The sequence below is a fragment of the Schistocerca gregaria genome, chromosome X (assembly GCF_023897955.1).
Source record: "Schistocerca gregaria isolate iqSchGreg1 chromosome X, iqSchGreg1.2, whole genome shotgun sequence".
Lineage (NCBI taxonomy): Eukaryota > Metazoa > Arthropoda > Insecta > Orthoptera > Acrididae > Schistocerca > Schistocerca gregaria.
Window position 1 is genome coordinate 278,811,492 of NC_064931.1, and position 27,187 is coordinate 278,838,678.

The 27,187-nt window shown below is 38.5% G+C and overlaps 1 protein-coding gene across 1 annotated transcript in view; it reads left to right on the forward strand.

Moving 5' to 3' along the window:
* Nucleotides 1-27,187, forward strand: part of LOC126297698 (5'-AMP-activated protein kinase catalytic subunit alpha-2) — a 146,098-nt gene that overhangs the window by 34,793 nt on the left and 84,118 nt on the right. Inside the window, exons 4-6 of the mRNA XM_049988821.1 lie at nucleotides 45-189; nucleotides 18,120-18,326; nucleotides 22,159-22,264. Coding sequence (XP_049844778.1) covers nucleotides 45-189; nucleotides 18,120-18,326; nucleotides 22,159-22,264 — 458 coding nt within the window. The remainder of the gene's footprint in view (nucleotides 1-44; nucleotides 190-18,119; nucleotides 18,327-22,158; nucleotides 22,265-27,187) is intronic.

The following is a 27,187-nucleotide window of genomic DNA, read 5'->3' on the forward strand; positions in this document are numbered from 1 at the left end:
TATGCCCATAAATTACTGTGTGTGTTTTTCCCTCTTTTTTTCAGCTCAAGGAGTATGAAGCACGCCGTTTCTTCCAACAGATAATATCTGGTGTTGACTACTGTCACAGACATATGATTGTTCATCGAGATTTGAAACCAGAGAATCTACTCCTTGATCACAACTTGCATGTGAAAATTGCTGACTTTGGTTAGTAAAATGAATATTGATTATTATATTGTAATGATAATTTCTATAAAACAATACTCCCTGAAAACAAGTGAGTTTTGTATCCATTGCCTTTAAAGGCAACTGGAACAACACTCAAGTCATAATATATTTGGATATGTACCTCAATAATACTTCAGTTATGTATTATAGGAATTCAGTTACCAGCCATCAGAGTAAAAAGTGAGATATAATTTCAGTGTATGCTGAACAGTATTATGATATTTCAGTAGGGAAAATTCCAGAGCGTTGTCTTACTACTTGAACTTCTGCTTCTGGGATTATAGGAGAGAGAGAGAGAGAGAGAGAGAGAGAGAGAGAGAGAGAGAGAGAGAGGGAGAGAGAGAGAGAGAGAGACTCAGATATTGAACTTTATTATTGAATATAAACACATTTTAAAAAGCATTTTAAGAGAGAAGGATGAGATGAAAATTCAGTGTCATTGCTTGTTTAGCATGTTAGTGACAATATCAGTAGTATGTAGTAGGCTGGACAGTTGTGGGTGTAGCACAGGACAGCACATAGATATCAGTTCAATTGTGGGTAAAATTAATAGATCAGTGCAGTGCTTTCCTCCAAAAGTAAGTTCTGAGAAATTCATGTGTAATATATAACTGAGCAATGCATGCAGATTGAACAACCAAACACCTGGAGGCATCATTACATTTTGAAGTAATGTCCTGTTTGAAGATTGACCATAAACATGTGAACATTATTGAGAAAATAGCAGAGTGAAATGTGACATAGTAGCTAGGTTTTAATAAAGAATAGCTGCTAGCATACAGAGTAAAGCTTAGATGAAGTTAACATTTAACAGATATTTCTTAGTACTCGGGCGCAGTGTGAAGCTGTATAAATTAACACCTGCAGTGGAAAATCACAAATGGTGGATGCATAATATGATGTGCTAGAGGTATAAGTTGTGTAGATTCGCTATCAGACAGTGAGACATGTTCAGCTGTGAAGACAGTGAAAAATTAAACTTGGATGGTGAGCTGGACATTTTGAAACAGTGCAGTGTGTGTCAGCTCATCAAGGAGTGCAGCATTTGAGTTTTAAGATCAGAGAAGTCAACAGTGTTGAATGACATTATTTGTATGTTTGCATTTACAAGACACTGTACAGTGCATAACAAAGACTACTTTGTTTTAGTATTAACCACTGTCTGTTCCATTCAATTTATGAAATAAAAAGCACTCGGGCAGATTTAATTCAGCTGATGCAAGAAAAACTGAAAGAACTTCCAATGGGTTTAGATATGATTGTGGTAGTAAAAGGCAACTAAACAACTTTCTTGTACATTGGGAAAAACTCATCCTGTATTATTTGCATAAAGATATATGTTAACCAATAATGTGGACACAAAATTTAAAAATTAATTTTGTAAGAAGATGTACACATATCTATGACTAACATGTATCCTGCTCATTCCTCCTCTGGCTCCTTATGATGAATCTTCAATTTTTCTTTCCTTTTTCAGTCTAATTATTGAAACAAAATAATCTCGTCACCATATTTTAACGATTCATCATACAATAACCCTGTGCTATCAGATTCCCCCACAGGTCATATGACAGTTTCATTAACAACTTTTTCACCAACTCTTCTGTCTCTGTGAGTTGACATATGTGTTACATTTTGTTCGATTTTTCAAAAACTTTTTTTACAATGAACCTTGTCTTTGGTATATTGTTTTAATGTCCTTTGTTTTACTGTAGACCATAGTGCATTCATATACTGGATGGAGTAGAATGAAGGAGAAGAATAGTTGAGTGTAGTGGAATAAAGGAGAGCACAGTAATAAAATTGCAGACAACTACAACAATGAATATTTACTTAATACTGAAGGAAGATAGGATGCGAAAAGAAGAAAACAGCAGCAAACTGACATGACAGGTAGATGTCTCATGTGAATGATGGCAAAGAAGATAAAATAAAAAATGTGATACTATGAAACAAAGATATACAAAGAAAAGAACAAAACAAGAAACTTAACCTTCTATTGCATTACTTTTTTTGGGAGACTAATTTCAATGAAAGAATCTAAAGATGGGGTCTGATACATAAATTATTGTACAACAGTTTAAACTTAGAAATTTTGACTTAATTTTATTTATTCAGTGCTCAAGGTTTTTTGTCATGTGAAAACATCATGTGTATAGCAACATACTTTCCAGAAGGCACACAGTATTTCTGTTTACTTATATGTACAATATATTTTATAAAATATATAAATTTACTTCTAAATATAGCAATGAAAAGTTTTAAGTTAAATAATTGTGCTTTTTGCATAAATTTTTAGTCATAGTCTTGAAATTTCAACCTGAGTGATGATATGCAGTTTCAAACTACTCAAGAAACAAGTTTCATTTGTGTGAAACATAAAATCACTCACCATTTTACACACTTCAGTTTGACTAGTCACTAGTATGAAACCTTGCACAGTCCTTTCATATCAATTCTAGGCAAATGTCCTATGCTGTCCAGTCACTTGTCTTCTTCAGACATTATGGCAACTGGTCCGTTCTTCCCTTTGTGATATGGTAGCTCTAAGTAGAACTACTTCAGTGTTGCCTTGCTTTTCTAGTGGAATACCAAACCTCTTCATATGAACTTCTTGAACTCGGCTAATGCGAGTGTGCTTTTTCATTGCATTCCACAGTGCATCTCCTCTGTCAAGAAATCAAGCACTCACTACCATCAGAAGAAGTATATGAAAAAATATTCTGTGATACAGTTTATTTGGACTGTAGCTAGATGCAGTACAAAGCTATTTGTAAATTTCACACAAACAGGGTCTACCCCCTATACCAAGAGATTATATTGTGCAACAATGCAGGGTGAGCCACTTGACTGATTTCTTCAGCTTCGTGTCATATCCTTCTACTTCAGTCACTGGGTTTTGTCCTTTGCTAAGCAATGTCACAAATCTGTTGTCATGCCATTTTACATGAGAATTGTGTATATTTAGCATGGAATACTGTCTTTTTATCTTTTGCACTTCTACCATCTCTCTTCGTTTTAGTGATGCAGTCAAACGTACATCCCTTTAGACAGTTACATAGTACAGTACCTAGAATATGGGGACCTCTTTCTGCTAGTTTCATTTGCAGATATAAACTACAGAACCAGTTCGCAAAAAATATTTTGCATTTGTTGTACGCTGGTAATTACACTACCAAGTCTTAGTACAACATTTCTACTGGATTGTATGTCAGGAAGATGTTCATTGTGGTTGCTACTGCCAGGATACAATTCAGAGATGTACATGAAGCAATTCACATCACGTAGTACAAACGTATTTTAGCCCCTGTCTTTTCTCTCTCTCTTTTTTAATTTTTTTGTTGTACTGTTTCATTCAGTGATGCCCTTTGAACAGTGTAACCTGTCAATCAAGGATTTTTTTGAACAGATAGCCTGTTTCACTGCTTGATAATAATTCACAACATTTCATTTCCAAGGAACATATGAAAATATTGTTTTGGTTGGCACAGATGAGAAGGTAAACCAGTCAATTTTGGCATGGGCAGTTCTTTCCAGTATTTCTTCCACCTGCATGAAAGTTTAGACTCTTTATTTGACTTTGGAGCAGTCCTTTGTTCTGTGTCAACAATGACATTTTGTGTAATACACTGTTTTCATCATTTTCATCATTGTCATGTCCACAGCTCATGGTCTAGTGGCTAGCGTTGCTGCCTCTGGATCATGGGATCCCGGGTTCGATTCCTGGCTGGGTTGGGGATTTTCTCTGCCTGGGGACTAGGTGTTTGTGTTGTCCTCATCAGTAAGTAGATATATTTTGCAGGTATTTCAGTTAGTGGTGTCACATGGAATAATGTTGTGGGCTAATTTATCTTTGAGAGAGAAAGTTTTCTTTATTCTCTCCTAAAGTTTGTTGTACGTAATCCACTGCAGTTGAAAAGGAACAATGACGTACATAATTACGAGACAAAAAGAGAAAATGACATTCATTACTCCATGTTAAAGTTGTCTTTAGTGCAAGAAGGGGTGCACAATGCTGCAACAAAAGTTTTTGGCAATTTACCCAGTGATATGAAATGCATGGCAAAGAAAGTAAAATTTGAACACACACTAAAAAAGCTTTTCCTTGGCAACTCCATCTATTCCATAGAATAATTTTTATTATTATGGTGTGTAAAATGTGCTGAGTAGGCATTATTAATTCATGTCTCTGTCTTATAAAAATTCAGCATTTAGCCAAATGGTTCAAATGGCTCTGAGCTCTATGGGACTTAACTTCTGAGGTCATCAGTCCCCCAGAACTAGAACTACTTAAACCTAACTAACCTAAGGACATCACACACACCCACACCCGAGGCAGGATTTGAACCTGCGACCGTAGCGGTTGTGTGATTCCAGACTGTAGCACCTAGAACCGCTTGGCCACCCCGGCCGGCGCATTTAGCCATATTTACAAATTAATATGTGACGTGAATGTAAAATGACTTGTTCCACATCATTATGATTTATAATGCAAATGATCCATGGAACATGAAACTAACTAACTAACAAGCAAGCTTCTTCAACCACCGTCATCAGTCTAGGAAACAACTATACTTTAAGCACCAATACCAGGGGCAACTCTCTAATCTTCATAGTCACCTGCAAACACTTCTTCGCAGTCAGGGGAATCCAATTCCAAATTATCACTTTCTTTGGAAATATTCCTAATTGGTTTAGAAAATTACTCCCGAAGCATTAAGCTGGAAATAATGCTTGTTTACAATATAAAATTAATAAACGACCTTTTACTGAATCTGGCCATCTTGGGAAAAGTTATGTTCAAAGCAGCAATATCATAGTGTTGACATATAGCAACAAACCAGAAATATTGATTATTTGTCATTCAGTTCCAGAAACATGAAAACATAATTCGTTCTTTCACTAAGCAACAATTTTTACATACTTCATAAATGTAATTTTTTTAGCTGTAATCTAAGTGACAGAAATAATTCACTCTCTGCATGTGTTTACTTCTTGCAACTGGCATTCAATGAAGATTGTTGTTTTCAGCCAACAGAACACTACTAAATAACTCCACACAACCAAACTGTGTGTGTTGCCACATGGCAACACCAAGCATATACAAGTGGTTTTTTTTAATAGTATTCTTAAATTTGCAATAGAGGGCTTAGAAGACTATCAGTGAGAAGAATTAAGGATAAACAATAAAGAAGTAGTAAACTATTTTGTAAAGAAGAAGGGAGAGAAGAACAGAATAAGTAGGATGATGTCAGTTTGATGGATGCTATCAGCCAAAAAACTTTTATCAGTTGAAGAGAATACTTTACCAAATAATTGGAAGATAATAAAAAAAACTATAAGGAGTGTGTAGGAGAGGAATGAAATTCAGTCCTAGAAGATTTGCAGGAAGATGCAGAAGAGGAACCTGAGAGAGAGAGAGAGAGAGAGAGAGAGAGAGAGAGAGAGAGCATTATAGTTAATGATAACAGCTTATAAATACAAATAACATTTAAAAGGACCAATATAAATAATGATGAAATACAATTACATGCGAACCAGTGTAATTGAAGAGAGAGAGACGATGGTCGAATAAGAGTAAATTTCAAAGCCCTGAAGGAATGCTGGAAGGCAATAAAATTGTGAACTAGGAGATAAGAAGTTACATGTTGTAAATGGATGGGATACATGCAGAAAATCAGACGTAAGAAATATATTGATATAAGAAAAAAGATGTTTTTTTCACAGAAGCCAGTTTCAAACAAATTTTACGTACATTAACCACTAAGTGTGTAATGGAATGGGCAACTGACTTTTAAACTGTATCAGCTTGAATTGGCTGAGAATAGGAATCTACAGTTTATTATAGCTTACCAGTTGATGTTCGACGCGTGCCAGTGGTGGGGACCCTAGCCTGATACACATTCGCAAGTTGAGTAGGGATATGGTTGGCCCCATATCTTATCCTACACATGCAATTCAATGAAAAGTTTGTTCTGGACTGCAGACAATGGCAAACACTTTTTTCTACATTTATGGCAACAGGCCCACCACTTGAGGCAGTCCACCCGCTTGCGCTGTACAACACAAGAGGGGCATGAAGGAAGTGGTGTTCGCTGTTCCTTCTGCCAATGAAGTGTTTGTTCTTATTGGCCCAGTTGGTTTGTTTGTGCTGTGGCTACCTTATCTTTCCACAATGAGCTAGGCTCCATGCACCAGAGCTGCCTGTCAACAACAGCAACATCATTCCAAACCTCTAATTGGTGGCCTGCAGCATGAGAGACCTTGAACAACTGTGAAATATTCAAAACCTCTTCTAATATAGGGTCCTCAAGCTGAAGGGCACATTGATGCACCTACCTATCTTGGGCCGAACAGGTGATTTTGTCTCTGACTTCACCAAAAGAATCGATACCCAACTAAAAAATATGTGTTTCTTATATATTGCAGTAAAAGCCAATGAAATGAAGCAGACTCTCACACATTGACAACATCAATAGAAATGGTTTAATACACACAAAAAACACACATGAAAATGGGAATCATTTCTCGAAACATGTTGTGCTAAAAATAAAATAAAGAAAAATTGTAACTGGTAGCAGAAGATTTATTTATAAACAAACCTATTGTTTTCACAGTCTCAGGCTTTCAAAAAGCATTTATAATGGATCAAATCAGATTAAAAGTACTGGGATAGTGATATGCACATATACAGATGGCGGTATTGTCGCTCACACAAGGTGTAAAAGAACAGTGTGTTAGCGGAGCTGCCATGTGATCCATTTGAAAAGGTTTTCAATGTGATTATGGTTGCATGACGGGAATTAACAGACTTTGAATATGGGATGGTAGTTAGAGCTAGACACATGGGACATGCCATTTTGGAAATTGTTAGGGAATTCAACAGTCTGAGATCCAAAATGTCAAAAGTGCGCTGAGAATACCAAATTTCAGGCATTACCTCCCACCATGGACAATGCAGTGGCTGACAACCTTCACTTAATGACTGAGATCAGTGGCATTTGTTTAGAATTGTCAGTGCTAGCAGACAAGCAGCAATGCTTGTAATGACCACAGAGATCAATGTGGGACTATGATGAATGTATGTTAGGACATTGTGGCGAAATTTGGCATTAAGGGGCTATGGCAGCAGATGACCAACACGAATGCCACTGCTAACAGCATGACATAGCCTGCAGTGTCTCTCCTGGGCTCATGACTGTTGGGTCCTAGATGACTGGAAAACATTATGTGGTTAGATGTGTCCCAGTTTCAGTTGGTAAGAGTTGATGGTAGGGTTGAGAGTGGTGCAGACCCCATGAAGCCATGGACCCAAGTTGTCAACAAGGCACTGTGCAAGCCGGTGGAGGGTGCATAATGGTGTGGGCTGTCTTTCAATGTAATGGACTGGGTAACATACAATGAGGATAGGCTATTTACAACTTGTACAGAAAACTGATGGCAGTTATAAGAGTTGAGGAGCATGAAAGGGAAGCAATGGTTGAGAAGGGAGTGTTATTCAAACTGTTCACTGAGCAAGCAGTAAAGCAAACCAAAGAAAAATTTTGAGAAGGAATTGAAGATCAGGGAGATGAAATAAAAATCTTTGATGTTTTTCAATTACATTAATCCTGTCAGAGACAGCAAAGAACTTTGAAGAGCATCTGAATGGAATGGACAGTATCTTGAAGGGAGGGTGTAGGATGAACATCAACAAAAGCAACTGAATTAAATCAGGTGATTCTGAGGGAATTATATCAGGAAATTAGACACTAAAAGTAGTAGATGAATTTTGTTATTTGGACTGTGAAATAACTGATGATGGCCAAAGTAGAAAGGATACACACTTAAGAGCCAAGGAAGCTGGTACATCTGCATATCATCATGTAGGGCCCCTGTGAGCACTCAGAAGTGCCGCAACACGACATGGCTTGGACTTGACAAATTGTCTGAAGTAGTGCTGGAGGGAAAGGACACCATGAATCCTGCAAGGTTGTCCATAAATCTGTAACAGTACGAGGCACTGAAGATCTCTTCTGAACATCACATTGCAAGGCATCCGAGATATGCTCAATAATGTTCATGTCTGGGAAGTTTTGTGGCCAGTGGAAGTGTTTGAACTCAGAAGAGCCGGCCGCGGTGGCCGTGTGGTTCTGGCGCTGCAGTCCGGAACCGCGGGACTGCTACGGCCGCAAGTTCGAATCCTGCCTCGGGCATGGGTGTGTGTGATGTCCTTAGGTTAGTTAGGTTTAAGTAGTTCTAAGTTCTAGGGGACTTATGGCCTAAGATGTTGAGTGCTATAGTGCTCAGAGCCATTTGAACAATTTTTTTGAACTCAGAAGAGTGTTCCTGGAGCCACGTTATAGTAATTCTGGACGTGTGGGGTGTTGCATTGTCATGCTGCAATTGCCCAAGTCTGTTGGAATGCACAAAGTACATAAATGGATGCAAGTGATCAGACAGGATACTTATGTACGTTTCATCTGTCAGAGTCGTCCACTATGTGATCAAAAGCATCGGGACACCTAGCTGTAAATGACTTACAAGTTTGTGGCACTCTCCATTGGCAATGCTGCAATTCAGTATGGTGTTGGCCTACCCTTACCCTTGATGGCAGATTCCACTCTCACAGGCATACGATCAGTCAGGTGCTGGAAGGTTTCTTGCGGAATGGCAGCCCATTCTTCATGGAGTGCTGCACTGAGGAGAGGTATCAATGTCAGTCGGTGAGGCCTGGCAAGAAATTAGTGTTCCAAAACATCCCAAAGGTGTTCTGCATGATTCAGGTCTCTGCAGGCCAATCCATTACACATATATTATTGTCGTGTAACCACTCCGCCACAGGTCGTGCATTATGAAGAGATGCTCGATCGTGTTGAAATATGCAATCGCCATCCCTGAATTGTTCTTGAACAGTGGGAAGCAAGAAGGTGCTTAAAATATCAATGTAGACCTGTGCTGTGATAGTGCCATACAAAAGCAAGCCCCCTCCATGAAAAACATGACCAAGCCATAACAGCACCGCCTCCGAATTTTACTGTTGGCACTACACACACTGGCAGATGATGTTCATTGGTTATTTGCCATTCCCACACCCTGCCATCGGATCGCCACATTGTGTTCCTTGATTCGTCTCTCCACACAACATATGAGACATCAAGAAAGGGCTCATCAATTTAGTATTGAAGTGAGGTGTGTGAACGTGTGTGTGTGTGTGGGGGGGGGGGGGGGGGGGAGTAAAAATTGTAGAGAGAGCCCAAGAGATGAATACAATAGTCAAGTTCAAAAGGATATAGTTATTCAGAGATGAAGAGGCAAGTACAGAGTAGAGTAGCATGGTGAGCTGCATCAAACTAATCTTTGGACTAAAGAACAGAACAAAAATGATGGTGTAATATAAATAAAAAAAATTGAGGGTAGCAATCATTCATCAGCAGATGAGTGACGAATGGCACATAGACACACATAGAAGATTAGAAAATAATACTAGTTACAAGTGTTATCTTCCTCTAACTGAAAAAAAGGGGGAGCGCAGGTGTATGAGCGTGCGCACTCACACACACACACACACACACACACACACACACACACACACACACTCTCTCTCTCTCTCTCTCTCTCTCTCTCTCTCTCTCTCTCTCTCCCCCTCTCCCTCTCCCTCTCTTTCTCTCTTTCTTTCAAACAGGAGTCCCTTGCTGAATATAATTAATGTACAATGCAGGTCTTTTTGATTATTTGCATAAAACATAGCCAACTTAGGCGACATTGAGAAGTTAGTCACTACATGTGTAGATTTTTGAAAGAGCATTTGTGAGTTTCTCATTTTCATCTTATTAAAACAGTGTTGTATGTTCCATGAGAAAGTTTGGGCTGTGACTTCCGGAAAATATTATTTTTTGCCTAATGAATAGACACTGTAACTGGAATAGTGCACCAACCAGTCACATGTTAATAGTAGTGACTGATTTTTGCCAACGGTACATTACTTATCCCCCCCCCCCCCCCCCCCCATGAACCATGGATCTTGCCGTTGGTGGGGAGGAGATAGCCGTAACGTAGGTACAACCACAACGGAGGGGTATCTGTTGAGAGGCCAACCAAACGTGTGGTTCCTGAAGAGGGGCAGCAGCCTTTTCAGTAGTTCCAAGGGCAACAGTGTGGATGATTGACTGATCTGGCCTTGTAACAATAACCAAAACGGCCTTGCTGTGCTGGTACTGTGAACGGTTGAAAGCAAGGGGAAACTACGGCCGTAATTTTTCCCGAGGCATGCAGCTTTACTGTATGATTAAATGATGATGACGTCCTCTTGGGTAAAATATTCCGGAGGTAAAATAGTCCCCCATTTGGATTTCCGGGCAGGGACTACGCAAGAGGGTGTCGTTATCAGGAGAAAGAAAACTGGCGTTCTACAGATCGGAGCGTAGAATGTCAGATCCCTTAATCGGGCAGTTAGGCTAGGAAATTTAAAAAGGGAAATGGATAGGTTAAAGTTAGATATAGTGGGAATTAGTGAAGTTCGGTGGCAGGAGGAACAAGACTTCTGGTCAGGTGACTACAGGGCTATAAACACAAAATCAAATAGGGGTAATGCAGGAGTAGGTTTAATAATGAAGAGGAAAATAGGAATAGGGGGTAAGCTACTACAAACAGCATAGTGAACGCATTATTGTGGCCAAGGTAGATACGAAGTCCACACCTACTACAGTAGTACAAGTTTATATGCCAACTAGCTCTGAAGTTGATGAAGAAATTGAAGAAATGTACGATGAAATAGAAGAAATTATTCAGATAGTGAAGGGAGACGAATATTTAATAGTCATGGGTAACTGGAATTCAAGTGTAGGAAAAGGGAGAGAAGGAAAAGTAGTAGGTGAATATGGATTGGAGCTAAGAAATGAAAATACAGGGAGCAAAGGGCTATTTACAATTTGTACAGAAACCAGATGGCAGTTATAAGAGCCAAGGGACATGAAAGGGAAGCAGTGGTTGGGAAGGGAGTAAGACAGGGTTGTAGAAATTTGTTAACATCGAGTGTAGATTTAATAGATTTAAGTGTCAGGAAGTCTTTTCTGAAAGTATTTGTATGGAGTGTAGCCATGTATGGAAGTGAAACATGGACGATTAATAGTTTTGACAAGAAGAGAATAGAAGCTTTCAAAATGTGGTGCTACAGAAGAATGCTGAAGATTAGATGGGTAGATCACATAACTAATGAGGAGGTACTGAATAGAATTGGGGAGAAGAGAAATTTTTTGACTAGAAGAAGGGATCGGTTGGCAGGGCATGTTCTGAGGCATCAAGGGATCACCAATTTAGTAGTGGAGGGCAGCATGGAGGGTAAAAATCATAGAGGGAGACCAAGAGATGAATACACTAAGCAGGTTCAGAAAGATGTAGGTTGCAGTAGGTACTGGGAGATAAAGAAGCTTGCACAGGATAGAGTAGCATGGAGAGCTGCATCAAACCAGTCTCAGGACTAAAGACCACAACAACAACAACAACAACAACATTACTTATCATGGGTGCCAGGTGAATTAATGTTGGTGAACACTCTTCCCAGTCTCTCAACTCTGCCGACATGCAAAATAAAGCCACGTGTAGTGAAGGGTCTCCAAAGCTGGCAAATCATGGGCTGATTTTTGGCAGTAGTTACTTAGCAACTTCCAACTTGCATACAGTCTTGATCACTTGTCCCACATATTTAATGCAGACATAATTGTGCTGGTGTTATTCAGTTTTGGGAGACCTGCATTACAGAAAGCATGAACAATAATACCATAATGATGGAACTTCAGTGATGAAAATAAACATAATTAGAAACAGAGATATTATCTCACCTTCAGAGTTTTTATGTGACGATACTAGCATTTTAATTAGTTTTCATTGAATAATTCACAGATTCCAGAAATCTAGAAAAATGGTGACCAACTGCACAGTGCCATCCAAACTGGCAGTATGGCAGATAATGAAAGGGACCTGCATTTTACCTGAAGAATGTTCCCCAAAGCTGTCCCTAACTCTGCAGAGAATCTCATCACGGCAGTGAGTAGTCACAGTATCTGACCTTGAATGTGTTTCACGATATTGAAACAAGCATATACCATGAATCCTTGGTGCTAGCACTGATATTCTCTATGACTGTAATATGCACTTGTGTCACTTCCTTCATATTTTTATGGAGAAACAGCACAATATTGGTTATTAAAATTAAAATGTTACATAACACAAACAGAGGTTGCAAAAGAAAACAGGAGGGAAGCAGAAAACACTATCACTAAAAGATTTTGCTGAAGACGGGGAAAAAGTGCAGTTTCTTTGTTATGCTCTAGTTTTGTTAATGAATGTGATTTGGTAGCATCTAGTTATGAATCTTCCAAAGGGAAGAGATGGGTTACAAACTGTCAGGAACATGGAGATATAATTGTTTATAAAACTGTTAGATTGTTAAGAAATTTATCTCAGTGCCTAAGATTGTGAATCCATATTTGTAGTTTTTGTAGATTACATCACACAAATGCTGGTATGTAATCTGTCTACAGAAGTAATAGCCTATAATGCCTGTTGGATGAACAAACCACTTCCTCCCTCTGAACTGTCAGGTGCCATATGATTGCAGGCAGCAAAGAAAAAAGGCATACATGGGCAAGCCTCACAAATAAAATGATTCCCATACTGCAGCAAAACATAAAAAGAGTTTGTGTCACATGTGGATGAGCTGAAACAACTAGCACAGGGTTTATCAGTATGCTTATTTCCCCAACAGACACATGCTAAAGATGCTGATGCTCCTGTCATAAGGCATTGCAGCCTTCACTAAAAATGTGACCTATGTTGAGAGAGCAAAATTTAGAGACCTGGAAATTTGCATCTATTTTCGATGAAATTTGCATCTAATTGTTGTTTGATTGTAACTAATTAGATGCACAAATTTAAAAAGTTGTCACACTGCATGCCTGAAGATGATGTTTCATCACTTTGAAATTGACTATTAAAAATTATCGATGATTGGGCTGACTGGAATGTTTGCTTTTGCAAAAACTTCAAAACATTTTTCAAAAATTCTCTTTGCTTGTTTTTTAATGTCATTTCAGCAAATGATTGTTTCTGTTGAGAAGCAACTGTAGTTTCCTGTTGGTGAGCAGAAGGCTTCTCCGATTTAAGGTGTTCCTCAACATTATTTTTCTTTTCCTATCCTGTTCTATAATTACAAAATCTGCAGAACATTGATTTCTACCTTTCATGGACATTGACAGCCATATGATCCAGACTTGACAGTGCTATAGATAGAACGGACAAGATACTGAGCTTAGAAGTAGAACCAAAAAGCTCTATTCACATGTTAAGAGGAAGACTTCTGATGCAGTCGAAATATGTTGATAGGTTCTGTTTTCTAACTGCTATAGTGCAGAGTGCAGGCACTATAAACTGGCAGTCACCCACAAGCAGAAAGAAATTAGAGTTATCAAAGTAAGGAAAGAAAATGGTGTGCAATTCGGAACACAAAGAATTTGCTAATTGTTACCACACAATTGTTAGCTGATATTGACAGTATCACAAACAAGGTAACTCAGTGCCAACATCTGCAGGTATTTGATGCAACCATATTTCAAAGTGCCCACTGCCAAAAACTGCCAAAAACTGCCATGTTCAGGTGTCCACATTATAACAACTATTGAACTTTGCCTAGCAGACAAACATGTACATTTCTTGTACAGGTCATTCAAACACTCACGACAGGTGTGCCACCAGAGCATCATGTGTGCTGAAACATTGTTACATTCATGCAATTTTTATTTTGCAGACATGTTCTTATGCACATTCAAATTGGACTGCAAAAAATGATGTATAGTTCTGGTAACCAAAAATTAGTTATGTTTTCAATATCTGTATGCAGAAAATAAAGATCTTTCAGACTATCTCTAATAAAATAGTTCATATGGATGCAATTTGCTATGAAGCAGCATTTATTAAGTAAATGTGTGATTCTGCATTTTGAGTTAGAAGTCGCAACTGTAGTCACACTTATCACAAATGTTAATTTTTCAGGTCTCTAGCTGGAGGTGCAGTAGTCACATTTGTTAATGAAATATACACGTCACCTCTTCCCTTCACTACAGACTTGCAAATGATCCCACACAGACACCCAGTGCACAGGTCCCATATCTGTTTATTGTGCAGGGCTACCTGAATGGATAACATTCTGTTGGGCTCGGTTACCATTGTTTGGTCTGAGAAAATCACATGAAGAATATTTCTGGTGACACTGTCTCTGGCAGGCTGCTTGAATTTGCACATTCAATGACCTGATTGGTTAACTTCAATGCTAAATAACTCTGAAATGGGGCAGTGGATCAAATTTTTTCTCAACAGTTATTTCTCATCACAACCTCCCCTGCAACACCCTTATAAGCTTTTCAGACTGTATGTGACCAGGGTGTCCCTTTCAAATTCCCACATTTCAAAGGCCTCTGGATAAGAAACTACAGTATATATGATAATGAAGTTGCACCATATGCTCAATCATCTCAGAGAATCTACGAGGGCTATCCACAAAGTACATTACGTTTTGGAATTAAAAATAAATAAAGTATTGGAATTTTTTTATTATATACAGATGAAAGCCACACTTAAATACTACTTTTCTACATAGTTGCCATTTAAGTTAAGGTACTTTTCGTAGCCATGGATGAGCTTGGAAATTCCTTCCTCGTAAAATTCGGCCACCTGCGCCTTCAACCATGTGGTTACCTCTTCTTGAAGCTGTGCGTCATCATCAAAACGCTGCATAGCCAACCACTTCTTCATTGCTGGGAATAAGTGGAAGTCGCTCGGTGCCAGGTCGGGACTGTACGGCGGATAAGGAAACAACTCCCACTTAAAAGATTCAAGAACTTCGTGAGTGGCATTTGCCGTGTAGGCTCGGGCGTTGTCGTGAATCAGCAAGATCTTTGAGCCCAGCTTTCCCCTGCGCTTGTTTTGTATTGCTCTTCTGAGGTTGTGCAGAGTTTGGCAATACCTTTAAGAGTTTATTGTAGTGCCTTTTTCCAGGAAATCCACAAAAATCGCACCTTTTCTGTCCCAAAAGAAGAGGTAACCACGTGGTTGAAGGCGCAGGCGGACCAATTTTACTACAAAGGAATTTCCAAGCTCGTCCATCGCTACGATAAGTGCCTTAATTTAAATGGCAACTATGTAGAAAAGTAGTATTTAAGTGTGGCTTTCATCTGTATATAATAAAAAAAATTCCAATGCTTTATTTATTTTTAATTCCAAAACGTAATGTACTTTGTGGATAGCCCTCGTATTTAATAATCGTTAGTACCCCTCTACATATGAACCATTTGTAGTGCGAAGAATATTGAGTCCGTATTCAATGTCTTGCCATGTTCTTCATAACGTGCCCTCTGTTACATGAAATTGCATCAGTGATACGCTATCTTAACGTAGGAATATCACCCACTTTAGTAACATTTATGTGGTCCTTCACAAATTCCCACAAGAAGAAATCCAGTAGGGTAATGTCAAGAGAATATGGTGGCCAGGCAATGGATCCTCCATATCTGATCCAGCAACTGGGAAATATTGTATCCAGGAATTTGCAAACAACCGTTGACCAATGCGGCAGATCTCGATTTTGTTGAAAACTGTTGAAAGATGATGATGGGTTGCAAATCTTGTATCTGAGGATATTCAAACGGTTCCAACACATTCAAATACATTGACCCATTTACTGTGTTTTCTGAAAAGAATGCTCCAGTAATCTTGTCTTGCATTAGCTCACACCAGACATTCAGTTTAGGGCTATTACGAACATGTTCAGTGATAGTATGATGATGTTTTGAGCCCCAAATCTGAACATTATGCCACATAACCATTCTTGATACGTGAAAGTTTGCCTTGTCTGAGAATAAATGTCATCCCAGGCAGCTGACATTCGTGTCAATATGCCGCAGCATATCCATAGCAAGTTTTTGTCGGCATGGTTCATCGTTCAGCATCAGATATTCCAGAATTTGCACTTTGTAATCTTACAAAGAAAGATGATGGTGTACTACTTGTAGCAGTGTTGCTTGGGGTACATTAAGTTACCTAGATTTCTACCGAATTGACTTACATTGGCTTCTGAGTAATGTCTGTCTGATGTCCTTCACTGTCTCTTCCAAAACACTATGATGTGCACTGTCAGAATGTTTCAGAACGCTTCCAGTTGACAGAAACTTATGATACCATTTCTTGTTTTCACATCATCTGAATCACATACATACAACGTACAGTAATTTCTTTGCTCAGTACTCAGCAATTTTGTTTGTGCAAACAACACTACTTGTGTGCACTGCTGTGGAGTCACTATTTTCAGTTCATGCCATCATTCTGCACACTGGTGACAGTAGTTGGCATGTATGCCACAGGAATATACATTCTTTGAGATGTTGTGGAATATGGTGCAATTTCATTATTGTATCTACTGTAGTTTTTTTCGTGGGCCTATGGAATGAGCGAAGCTTGAAAATGACACCCTGTATAAGCAGCAGAGAAGGCTTAACAATTATGAAACGGATAGACTGCTACTCACCTTAAAAACGACACATTGAGTCTCTGACTGGCACAATGACAACACTGTTACACACTTAGCTTTCGGCTTTTCTGAAGAGGGCTAAGTGTATGAGTCTTGTTGTTGTGCCTGTCTGCAACCCAGTGTGTCATCTTTACTGTGAGTAGCAGTCTGTCCTTTTCATAGCTGTTGATATTCTGACTTGGCTTTTCCATTGTTTGCAGAGGTTTGCTTATACTATTTTGACAACAGATGTAACAAAACACGTTTATAGTTTAATGTTAAACCAAGTTTGTGAAATCTTGTATTGCTCGTGTTTCTTCAAGCTTTGCTTCATAGGGTTTTTTGACTACGTACCACTTAGCATATGCATTGTACATACATTATATCTAATTTTTTATTTTGTATTCTTCAGTCATTTATATTTTTTGTTATGTCCGTTGCCTGTACTACTCACTGCTGGTTCTTTCATGCATCAACCATCTTGCTTGCAATCATGCACTCCATTACCATTGTGTATTTTTCTGAAGTATTGGAGTATAATCCCCACATTACCGTGTGTACTTAGCACTTCACTTCTCTTCTGTCTTCATATTTTAAACATGGAAATGATCAATTTATTGTCACATATTATCATTCAATTTATACTTTGTTTCCAGCACTCAGTACATCTCTCTCTTACTGGATGCTTGTTTTTCGCCGCTTAGATAGAAACTGTTGGCAACATCACCTGAGACACTCCAGAACTGTGATGCAATGCACACTATTGTTAATCTAATATGGACTGAATGTCTATTAGTAATTTTTACTGTGGTTTGTTGTAGAGAGTTAGGGCACTTTACAAATAACAGAGGGCAAATTTAACTCCAAATTTAATATAAAACCACATGAGGTGGAGGAATGGTTAAGGTACTGGACTTGCGTTCAGAATAACTTAAGGTGAATATCTGATTTGTTCCTTTCGAGATGCCACCTATATCTTGGTATCCTCGTTCAGTTTGAGCTAGAGCTCCATCATTAACGGCTTAGCTATCTACAGGATATTAAAATCTAATCTTTCTTCCTTTCTTCCCTCCCTCTTTTAGAATAAATCATCGTGGGACAGCACTGCTTTTCACATATTAAATACTGTGCTGAATAGTGAGCTACATCAAACACTGAAAAACAAAACTGGGTTTTTCATATTGAAGTAATTTCTGAATATTCTGGTTCTATTAAAATATTATCCTATGCGCCTGTCTGACTGTATGTTACAATCTGCTTTATGAAGCCATTTTGTTTTTGACAATTTGTTAAAGCTCTGGCTTGTTTTGAATTTAATATGTTGTAGCTTTATAATTCTTGTTTGTTTTTTTAAATTTCTATTCTACAACAGGCCTGTCAAACATGATGATGGACGGAGAATTCCTGAGGACAAGCTGCGGTTCTCCAAACTATGCTGCTCCAGAAGTCATATCTGGGAAGTTGTATGCTGGCCCTGAAGTTGATATTTGGTCCTGCGGTGTGATTCTTTATGCGTTATTGTGTGGTACCCTGCCCTTTGATGATGAACATGTTCCAACACTGTTCCGGAAAATAAAATGTAAGTTATGTGTAGTTTGTAATGTTAACAATGTTTGTGGGCTATGCGTAAGGGAAGCTGATAATACTGATAAAATGTTCTGAACATTCTTGAATACCTAATTACTGTTCCATTGAAAAGTCAGTTTCAATCTGTCTAGGAAAATTAATAACATTGATAAATAGATAAAGCCACAGTCTCATTTCTACTAAAATGGCTTGTACATAATGCTTTTGAAAATCTTGGATCTCAGTATGGACAAGGAAGTTATCAAAATTAGTTGCATAACATGTAGCTATTTTCAAACCTTTCAGTATTTAACTTTTTTAACTCTTGGATTATTTGTGTGGAAAAAACTGCACATTAGAACAACTTTATCTACTCTTAGTCTTTTTGTGCTCTCTTTCAACAATTTACCAACAAACTCACAAATTCATAGCATTTTTCCATTAATAAAAGCAGCAGATACACATACCATATAATATGGTCTACATATAACTTATAATATGTTTTCCTTCACTATATGCAACAGTCTGGCAATGCTGGGGTAACTTTTTGTTTCTGCAACTGTAGTAATTACGTGGTTTTGAGGCAAAAAGCTTGTTGAGCCATTTTCGGAACACAGTTTCATTTGGAAAAGAAGTTCCTTGAAGGTTGTTTGATAGAGAACGGGAGAGGTGAAAATCTGAGGGCGCAAGATCAGGTGAAGAAGGTGAATGTGGAATTACTTCTCACCCAACTCCTAAATAGTGTTTTTTGTGAGTACAGCAGAATGTTGGTGGGCATTATTATGGAGTAGCATCACGTCACGCAGTCTTCCTGGCTATTGTTCTTATCTTGTATCTGCAAGACATCTCAGTTGTTGACAACGAATGTCGACAGTGATGGTTACATCCTGGTAAAGCAATTCATAGTACATCACATCATCGCTTTTCCCCCAGATGTTTAATGTTACCTTTTGTGCATGTGTGTAGGTCATTGTTTGGGCTCAACCATGCCTTTCTTTGCCTAATGTTAGCATAACGACACAATTTCTCGTCACCAGTAAATATACAGTGTAGGAATGGTCAGTGTTGTTATGAGCCAATTGATGATGAGCAAGCAGAGATGCATATATAGCCTTCTGCTGATTTTTGCAATTTTGGGTTAGAGCGTGCACTACCCATATAAAAGATTTTTGAACCATCTCAATTACATGATGGTGAAATTATTGCAGTTTATCACATTTGCCATTTCTCAAGTATACTGACATGGATTATTGTGGATTAACCCATTTAAATGATCTTCATCAAACCCCAAAGGTCTTTTTGAACATGGAGAGTCACTAATGTCAAAATGATACTCCTTAAAATGAGAAAACCATTTTCTTGTCATGCTCTGTTCATTGTCATCATTGCCACACATGGTGCAAATGTTGCTGTCACCCCTCTATTTAACTCAAACAGAAGAATGTATCAGAAGTGTTCTCATTTCTCCACTTGGAACTTCATTTTCTAGTGTCCACAGTTCCACTTACTATCTCTAAATGCCAATATGCAAACTCAAATAGCAACAGTGAACTACAAGTGAAAAATGTCATTCAATAAATAAACCCATAGCAACTGGAATACCAACATGCGAAACAAAAATGCTACAAACTTATGCACCAGCCTAATAATTTCAGTTTCATGTTTTTCCCTCACCAGTTTCTTCTCTCTTGTACACTTTCATTCAAGGTAGATAACTTTCTGACTTGTATACCAGACACTACCCTTCATATATCAGACAATGTCCTTTAATACATGTAGAAAATATTATTAGACACTGCCTTGAAAACCATTAACATTTTCAAAGAAGTTTTTCGTGAAGTATTAGGCATGTTTTTTATGATTGTCTGCCTTTTAAGACCTGCAGTATTTATGTTACACTCTTCTGTGAGTGAAACAAGACAGTGACTATTTGCAGCATCCTTATTTATATTTGCTTAATGTGTACTGTTAACCTGACCCAGTATGAATCCTGCACACATGAACAGTACTCAAATATTGCGTGCATAAATGTTTCTTAAACAATTTATAGTGTAGGCTCATCAAAATCTCTCAGTATCCTACCAGTGAATCAAAGAATGTCACTTTCTTTTCCCAGAACTGACATTTAAGATAAGTGCACTTGGTAGATTCATATATTATTGCTATCAAGTATATGTACCACATGGTTGACTCATTAAGTTAATCAAAGGCTATTGCACTTTTCAGTTCTCTACTATATACCAAGGGAATGTTTTGTCAAGGTCTTACATATATGTATAGTTTTAATCATAATTTACATAATTTTTATCATATAATACATTCTTATAGGTAATCGTCTCATCAGCAAAAAAGTTTGATATTGCAGCTAAAACTATCTGTTAAGTTAAATAGTTAACACTGTCTGTTAAGTTCAGCATCTCTGGTATCTGTTGAAATCACTGTGTTTATGACTTCCCATTCATAATAATTTGCCATGTTCAACCTACCAGAAAATTTTAAGTTCAGTTGCAGACCTGGTTAAATATATCGTAACAATATATTTCCTTTTGCTAGGGACAATGTATTATTGAAACAGAGTCTTTTGAAATTCAAGAAACACTGAATCTATGTGGTGCTAACTCTATCTGTGTCTTTTCAGATATTGCAAGAGTTAAGTTTTGTTGAAGGGTGTTTTTCAGAAATGATACTGGTTGCAGCACTTCAGATGTTCTGTCTTGACATCCTTATCAGAAACAGTGGCAGCTGCAGTCTATATGTAAAACTGCTCTTCTTTAGTGGCTGATACCTCTCCACTTGGAGATATAAGTCGGTGTGTGCTGGCTTAAAGTTTACAGTGTGGCCGAGCTGCCTACATGGTGTACATTCACCTAAACAAACTAAAAATGGCAACTTTCCTTCTGCTTAATCCCAACATTTAAGTGGATGTTAGGGGACATGCTATTCACATGATTGAGAAACTTAACTTCAATGCCACATGGCCAGATAACAAACATGTCATCACAGGACAATAGACTGTAATTAAGTGAAGTGCAATCCAAATGTAAGATTCATTACTCAAAATGTTCAGTAAAGAAAATTCCCACTGCTGCAGTTGACAAAACAGCTTATCACAGGAGAAGAGTAGTTTTCTCTGTGGTTGTTCCAGATTAAGTTTTCATCAACATGAACACTCAGGAATTTGAAATTTTCTACTTTATTTATTATTTCATGTTGGTGCAGTGATTTTTGACGTTTAAAGCTAGCTGGTTTGTACAAAACCTGTTAATAACTTCCACAGAAATGCCATCCACAATTTTCTCAGTAGCTTCTTTTTATTCAACTTGATAAAAATACATGTATTATCTGTGAAGAGGACTAATTCAGTCCCTTGATTGGCTAAAAACTCCATTATTGCACAGGTGGATGATAACACCTGAGTGCATTACCTTCTCGAAATTTTGTAAAATGATTTGTCTGGAGAGACTTACTAGTAATTAATGACATCTGTGGAGTCACCCTTATTTAGAGAGGCGTATAGGTATTTTTGACAACTGCAGCGTACCTCTTGTCTTTGGGGGCACTTCTCTAATCTTATTCTATTTTAAATACTAACTGGCATATTTTTTGTTCACCTGCTTCCCCTTTTATTAATTGAAGGTACTTCCAGCACAGAAAATTTAGTGTTTGTGGATTTTTTACTTTTTTTACACTCTTCCCAGTTGTTCCAGTTGTGAGGATAAACAACTAGAAAACTCGTTTTCTGTTGTCTAATGTTCATACGCTTTATGTTTGCTTCTTATTCACTAATAATGAAGATTAAAAGTAATCAGTGTAATATAATATAGTTCTTCTGTTGTTCATTGCAGCGGGGGTATTCCCTATACCTGAATACTTAAATAAGCAGGTTGTTAGTCTGCTTTGCCATATGCTTCAGGTGGACCCTATGAAGAGAGCTACAATTGAAGACATAAAGTGAGTATGTACTATAAAAAGGATTTGTACACTTGATAGCACAAAAAGTGACCGGAGCCAAAATTTTGAGCTGTCTGCAGAGTTATGCAGAAGCCAATCACATAAAAGCGTGTACTGTACTGCTATAACATTACAGAACAGTTGTAATTGTGAGTCTAATTGAAAGAGTTATACCTTCTTGACACTCAGCACAAGGACGCACTCTCTAAAGACACACAAGGAAACCTGCACCATCTAATTCCTAGTATTACAGACCAGGAAAATGCAGTTACATTGGTGAAGCAAAGTCAAAGGCGGAACAATGCTGTGAAATGCTTCGGTACTGGTGAACCCAGGATGATGTGTAAGTAGCTCAGTGAGTTTGTCAAAAGTCTCAAACATGGCTGCATGTTGCTATGTATGGTTCAAAACTCCCTTGGTGAATTGTTTTCTGTTTTTGATTTAATATACTGCATTATAGAGAATACAAAATTAACAGAGAAAACATGTATTAGTTCTTATTTAAGATAATTTGGCCTCTGAGAGAACATTTGGCTCCATCACCACTCATTATCCTGTCTGAAGGCTTTTGACTTCAATGACCAAGTACATTCTCTTCAGAAGTAGTCTGTGAAGTGTACAATAAGTATAGCATTTTCTGCCATCACGTCACATGATGTTCCAAATATCACTTCATGTATTTGACATTGGATCATGCCACCCATACATTTTTGATGGATTTGGAGACTGGAACAGAAGGGGGCTAGCTGAGAAGAGTAAGCTCACTGTGTTCTACTAACACTTGGCCAATGCAAGATTTGGAGTTGAAAGGGACACCTTGCAGCCTGGATATTTGTATTGGACCATTGTTTGTTGAGAAAAATATCACTTTATTGTAATATTTGACATTTCACAAGCTATTATTGGTATTGGCATTGGAAAATGATAGCTGGCATTGCTGACTTTCTTTATGGAAGCTCACCTTGACTGCCACATTTTTGAAGTCTGACATACTAAACTTGGTGCTGAACTGTATCCATCGACCTGTTGAATGCAGTCACATTCTATTTTGGAGATAAAGTTGTTATAGTTTCCTAAAAAAAAAAAAAAAAAAAAAAAAAAAAAACAATTCTGTGTTACTTGAGAATAGTTAAATGTGCAATCACTTCTTATGATACACAGTGAAACTGAGATGGAGGTGGACAGAATGTGTAGCCAGCAGATGGGTAGTAGATGGACCCAAAATGTTCTTTGATGCATTTGTGAGGTAAGACAAAACAGAGACGACAACTAAAGGAAGGAACATTAAAAGACGTGCTGGAGCAACAGGGATCCATGTAATAGAAGTCCATAATGTATGGAAAAGTCCAGAAAAGGCCTTTATTCACAGTTGAATGTCAAATGTCTCATTATGATAGCAACATAATATTCTTCTGCGGTTAGTAACTGTTTTTAATGTTACTCGCACATGAGTTCTTTTTGGTTGCGCATCCTCTTGTAGGCATCATGTTTACTTTCTCAAAATAAGAGTATGTCATGTTTGACTAATTCAGTTACAACTTTGTATCTTTTCTACAAGTGGAAACAGAAAATAAGAGAGCAATTAACATTTTTCCCATATTGATAACAATCAGTTATGAAACTGTAAATAGTCTTCACAGGTTTGCTGCTGGATGACGTTGTGTAAATTCCACAATATTACGCCAGAGCAACTGTCCAACATATTCAGGTGGTTGAACCTTGCTGGTGGCTAGGTACATAGTCACCAGCAAGATTCAGCCACCTGAAGATGTCGGACAGTTGCTCTGAGGAAATATTGTGGAATTTGCACAATGCCATCCAGCGGCAAACCTATAAAGACTATTTACAACATATCCACTGAGAAAGCATGAAGAGTCCAGTTATGAAACTTTGTGGCAAATTGAAATTGTATGCTGAACCAGGAACCCAGGTTCGAGTCCTTGTCCAGCACACAGTTTTAATCTGCCAGGAAGTTTCATATTAGCGCACACCGATGTGCAGTGAAAATCAATCTGAAAACAATCCGTTATTTCAATTAAATTTTTTTGTGGTGTAGCATACCAAATACATTATTATTATTATTACTATTATTATCATTATTCTTCAGCAAACTACAGTGAAGAGTTCTCATGTCATCTATAAGTTATTTGTCCAATATATGCTACAATTCAGGATAAATGAATCAAAGCCATTCCACATGAGAGTGCTAATGTCCAGAGATGCTGCCACTGTCTCCAGAAGTGACCTTCTCAATTTGTATCCAATACATCGTTGCATTGACCCATAGCAAATTTGCACAGGTTTTGGGCACAATGTGGCTGCCAGCTGATCACCACAGTGATGAATCAGAGCCGCTTCCTAAAATGTCAGACTTCATAAGTTCAGTAATCTGCACAAGCTGCCAAAATTGTAGGTGGTGGTAGTCTATAGAAGGAGTTTTCTACCATTACGGCAATATATTTCCAGATATGTCAGTGTCCTAGTGGTAAATACAATGTTCAACACACACATCCAGTGGTCAATATCATTCGTTCTGTAATAATTCCATAATGGGCTTCATTTGCTTGCTGACAGTGTGTGACTAATCAAAGCACAGTCATGATTTATTTAACTTTAGGATAAGCTAGTAATAGCAGTTATGTCCAAAACTGTTTTATGACAGAGGTCTTGGCTGGCTGTCCACCTCTGAATACCTTGTGTTCCAGAGCACTTCAGGACTCCTGTCAGTGTGGGTGTTCATTGTGTCTCATGGTTAAGGGAGCCACACCAAATAAAATGCCCCAGATAGCAAGAAATAACTTAATTTTATTTACAGTCAAACAGAACACAATAAAACAGTCATTCAGACTTGAATACTCAGTACTTCGTTCCCATCCACTTACAGTCACTGATGTTGCACTAAGAGATTTCTTGCAAGGGTGACATGCATGGGTGCAGCCATATTTCTGGGGAGCAGGAGAGCTTGAGGATGGTCCAGGAGAGAGGTACCAGTGAGACCAAAACTCATACCTGCTCGAAGATAGATGTGGATGCTGCAGGAAGATGGTTCCCTCGGACGGACCAAAGACATGGCCGGCAGAGGAGGGAGCGACAGTGAGTTACAGATAGGCTTCGGGTACAACTGATGTTGGTCCCAGCATGGAGAACTCAGACGAGGTGCATAGCAACTGCGTAGACTTCACCTGGAGTGAAGGTGTCGGCGGCTGTTGTGGGGAACTCACATGAGGTCCGGAGTGTAGACTTGGGATGCAGCTTGGAGTGGAAACATTGATGGCCAATGTGCAGAACCGGATAAAGATACAGAATGGACACTCAGACGCAACTCCAAGCACAGCACTGGGCACAAGAGCACTGCTTGAGGGCAGTGGCAGCTGACACTGTGACCTGGGGCAACTCCCTGTGTGAACTGGCTCTGGTTGGCCTGTTGGCTCCCTTTATTGCTGACCAGTACAAGAATACTTCCTCATGATTGTTGAACATGTGATCAGTGGAAGGATAATCAGTGTCCTTAATGGTTGCGCTAATTGTGGTATATCTCGCACTACTAGTGGTGCTGCATATTACAGTGGCGGCTGCAGGAGATGCAATACACAACAGGCACCGTGTGCTTATGTTTGTGGTCGTAATGTGTACCTCCATCTCCATGGTGGTGGTGTCGGTGGCCGAGAGGAGCGGTAGCCCGCAGTAATCATCTGTGTTGCATGCCGGTGGATTCTAGGAGGATACTGTAGCTCCCTTTCCATGTCAGTGACTGCCTCTAATACTTGGTGCCTTCTGCTCATCACTTTATCTGAGTATGAAGTGCTTTATTCCACAGAAAGGGTTTACAATAAATAAAGTGAATGTTGCTTGGTAGATGTCCAGTTACAATCAGAGACATGATTTGTTTTTGAGATGCATGAATGAATTCAAGCAGAACTTAATGTGACTGAAAGAGATCCAGCGGGTATTACACTAGATGTTATTTGGGCCTACTTGTTTTGAAAGCTACCATGTAGGGAAAGAAAGCAGAACTTGGTGGCTACTGATACTAATGACAACAAATTTCAATACTCAGCTGGCAGAATTATAAATGTGTAAGTTTTATCTTGCTGGATGTGGATGGAGACATTTTAAAATACATAATATACTGTCATGATTAAGATTTACTCCAAAATTCTAAGACATTACATATTTGTCATTATTTTCTAAAGTCAAAAGTAACTGAACAATGAGCTAATGTTAGTCGACAGAAAGCAGTAAGTTGTCACAAGTTTTGACCTTAAAACATGTTGAATCCAAACACAGTTTTGTGTCACTCCAGCATCCTGTTCATTATCTTCCTCCTTTTAGGTAGCAGACACAGCATCCTCTTATGAACTCCAACCCATTGATCTCTTTCTTTGGGGTATACAGGGCTGTACTAAGAGGGTGCTGACATAGATCCCTGCCAATGGTAAGGACATAGGAGCAGCTCCAAAAGTGACAAAAAATGGAAAAAGACAGTATAAGAATTAATTGTGTGAGGTACACATGTTCTCCTACACCTCGTGTTCTTTCCTTCCTGCTTGTGAGAACAGGCCATTCCCTCAACCCACAACAGTAAATGCACGCTGTTAACACAGTGTCATTTCACCCACGTAACATCGTAAAGGACATGTCTATCGCTGACATGGTTTATGTGCCATCAGTGCACATCTTTCACTGCGTACACAGTTTGCTCATGTTCAGCAGTGGAGCTCATGCTGTTACTTCACTGTGGAATTATAAGAGCATGAAGTTCAGTGAGCAGAGAGGATGCTGAAGCAAATGTGCTATCTGACCAAAGGCTTCTGACTGGAAGGAGATGCATGGTGAAGAAGCTAGCTAAAAAGGTGGAGGGGATATGTAATTTACTTGCACCTTTAGCCAGTATTTTTGCTCTTTTCAAGTTATGGGTGCCAC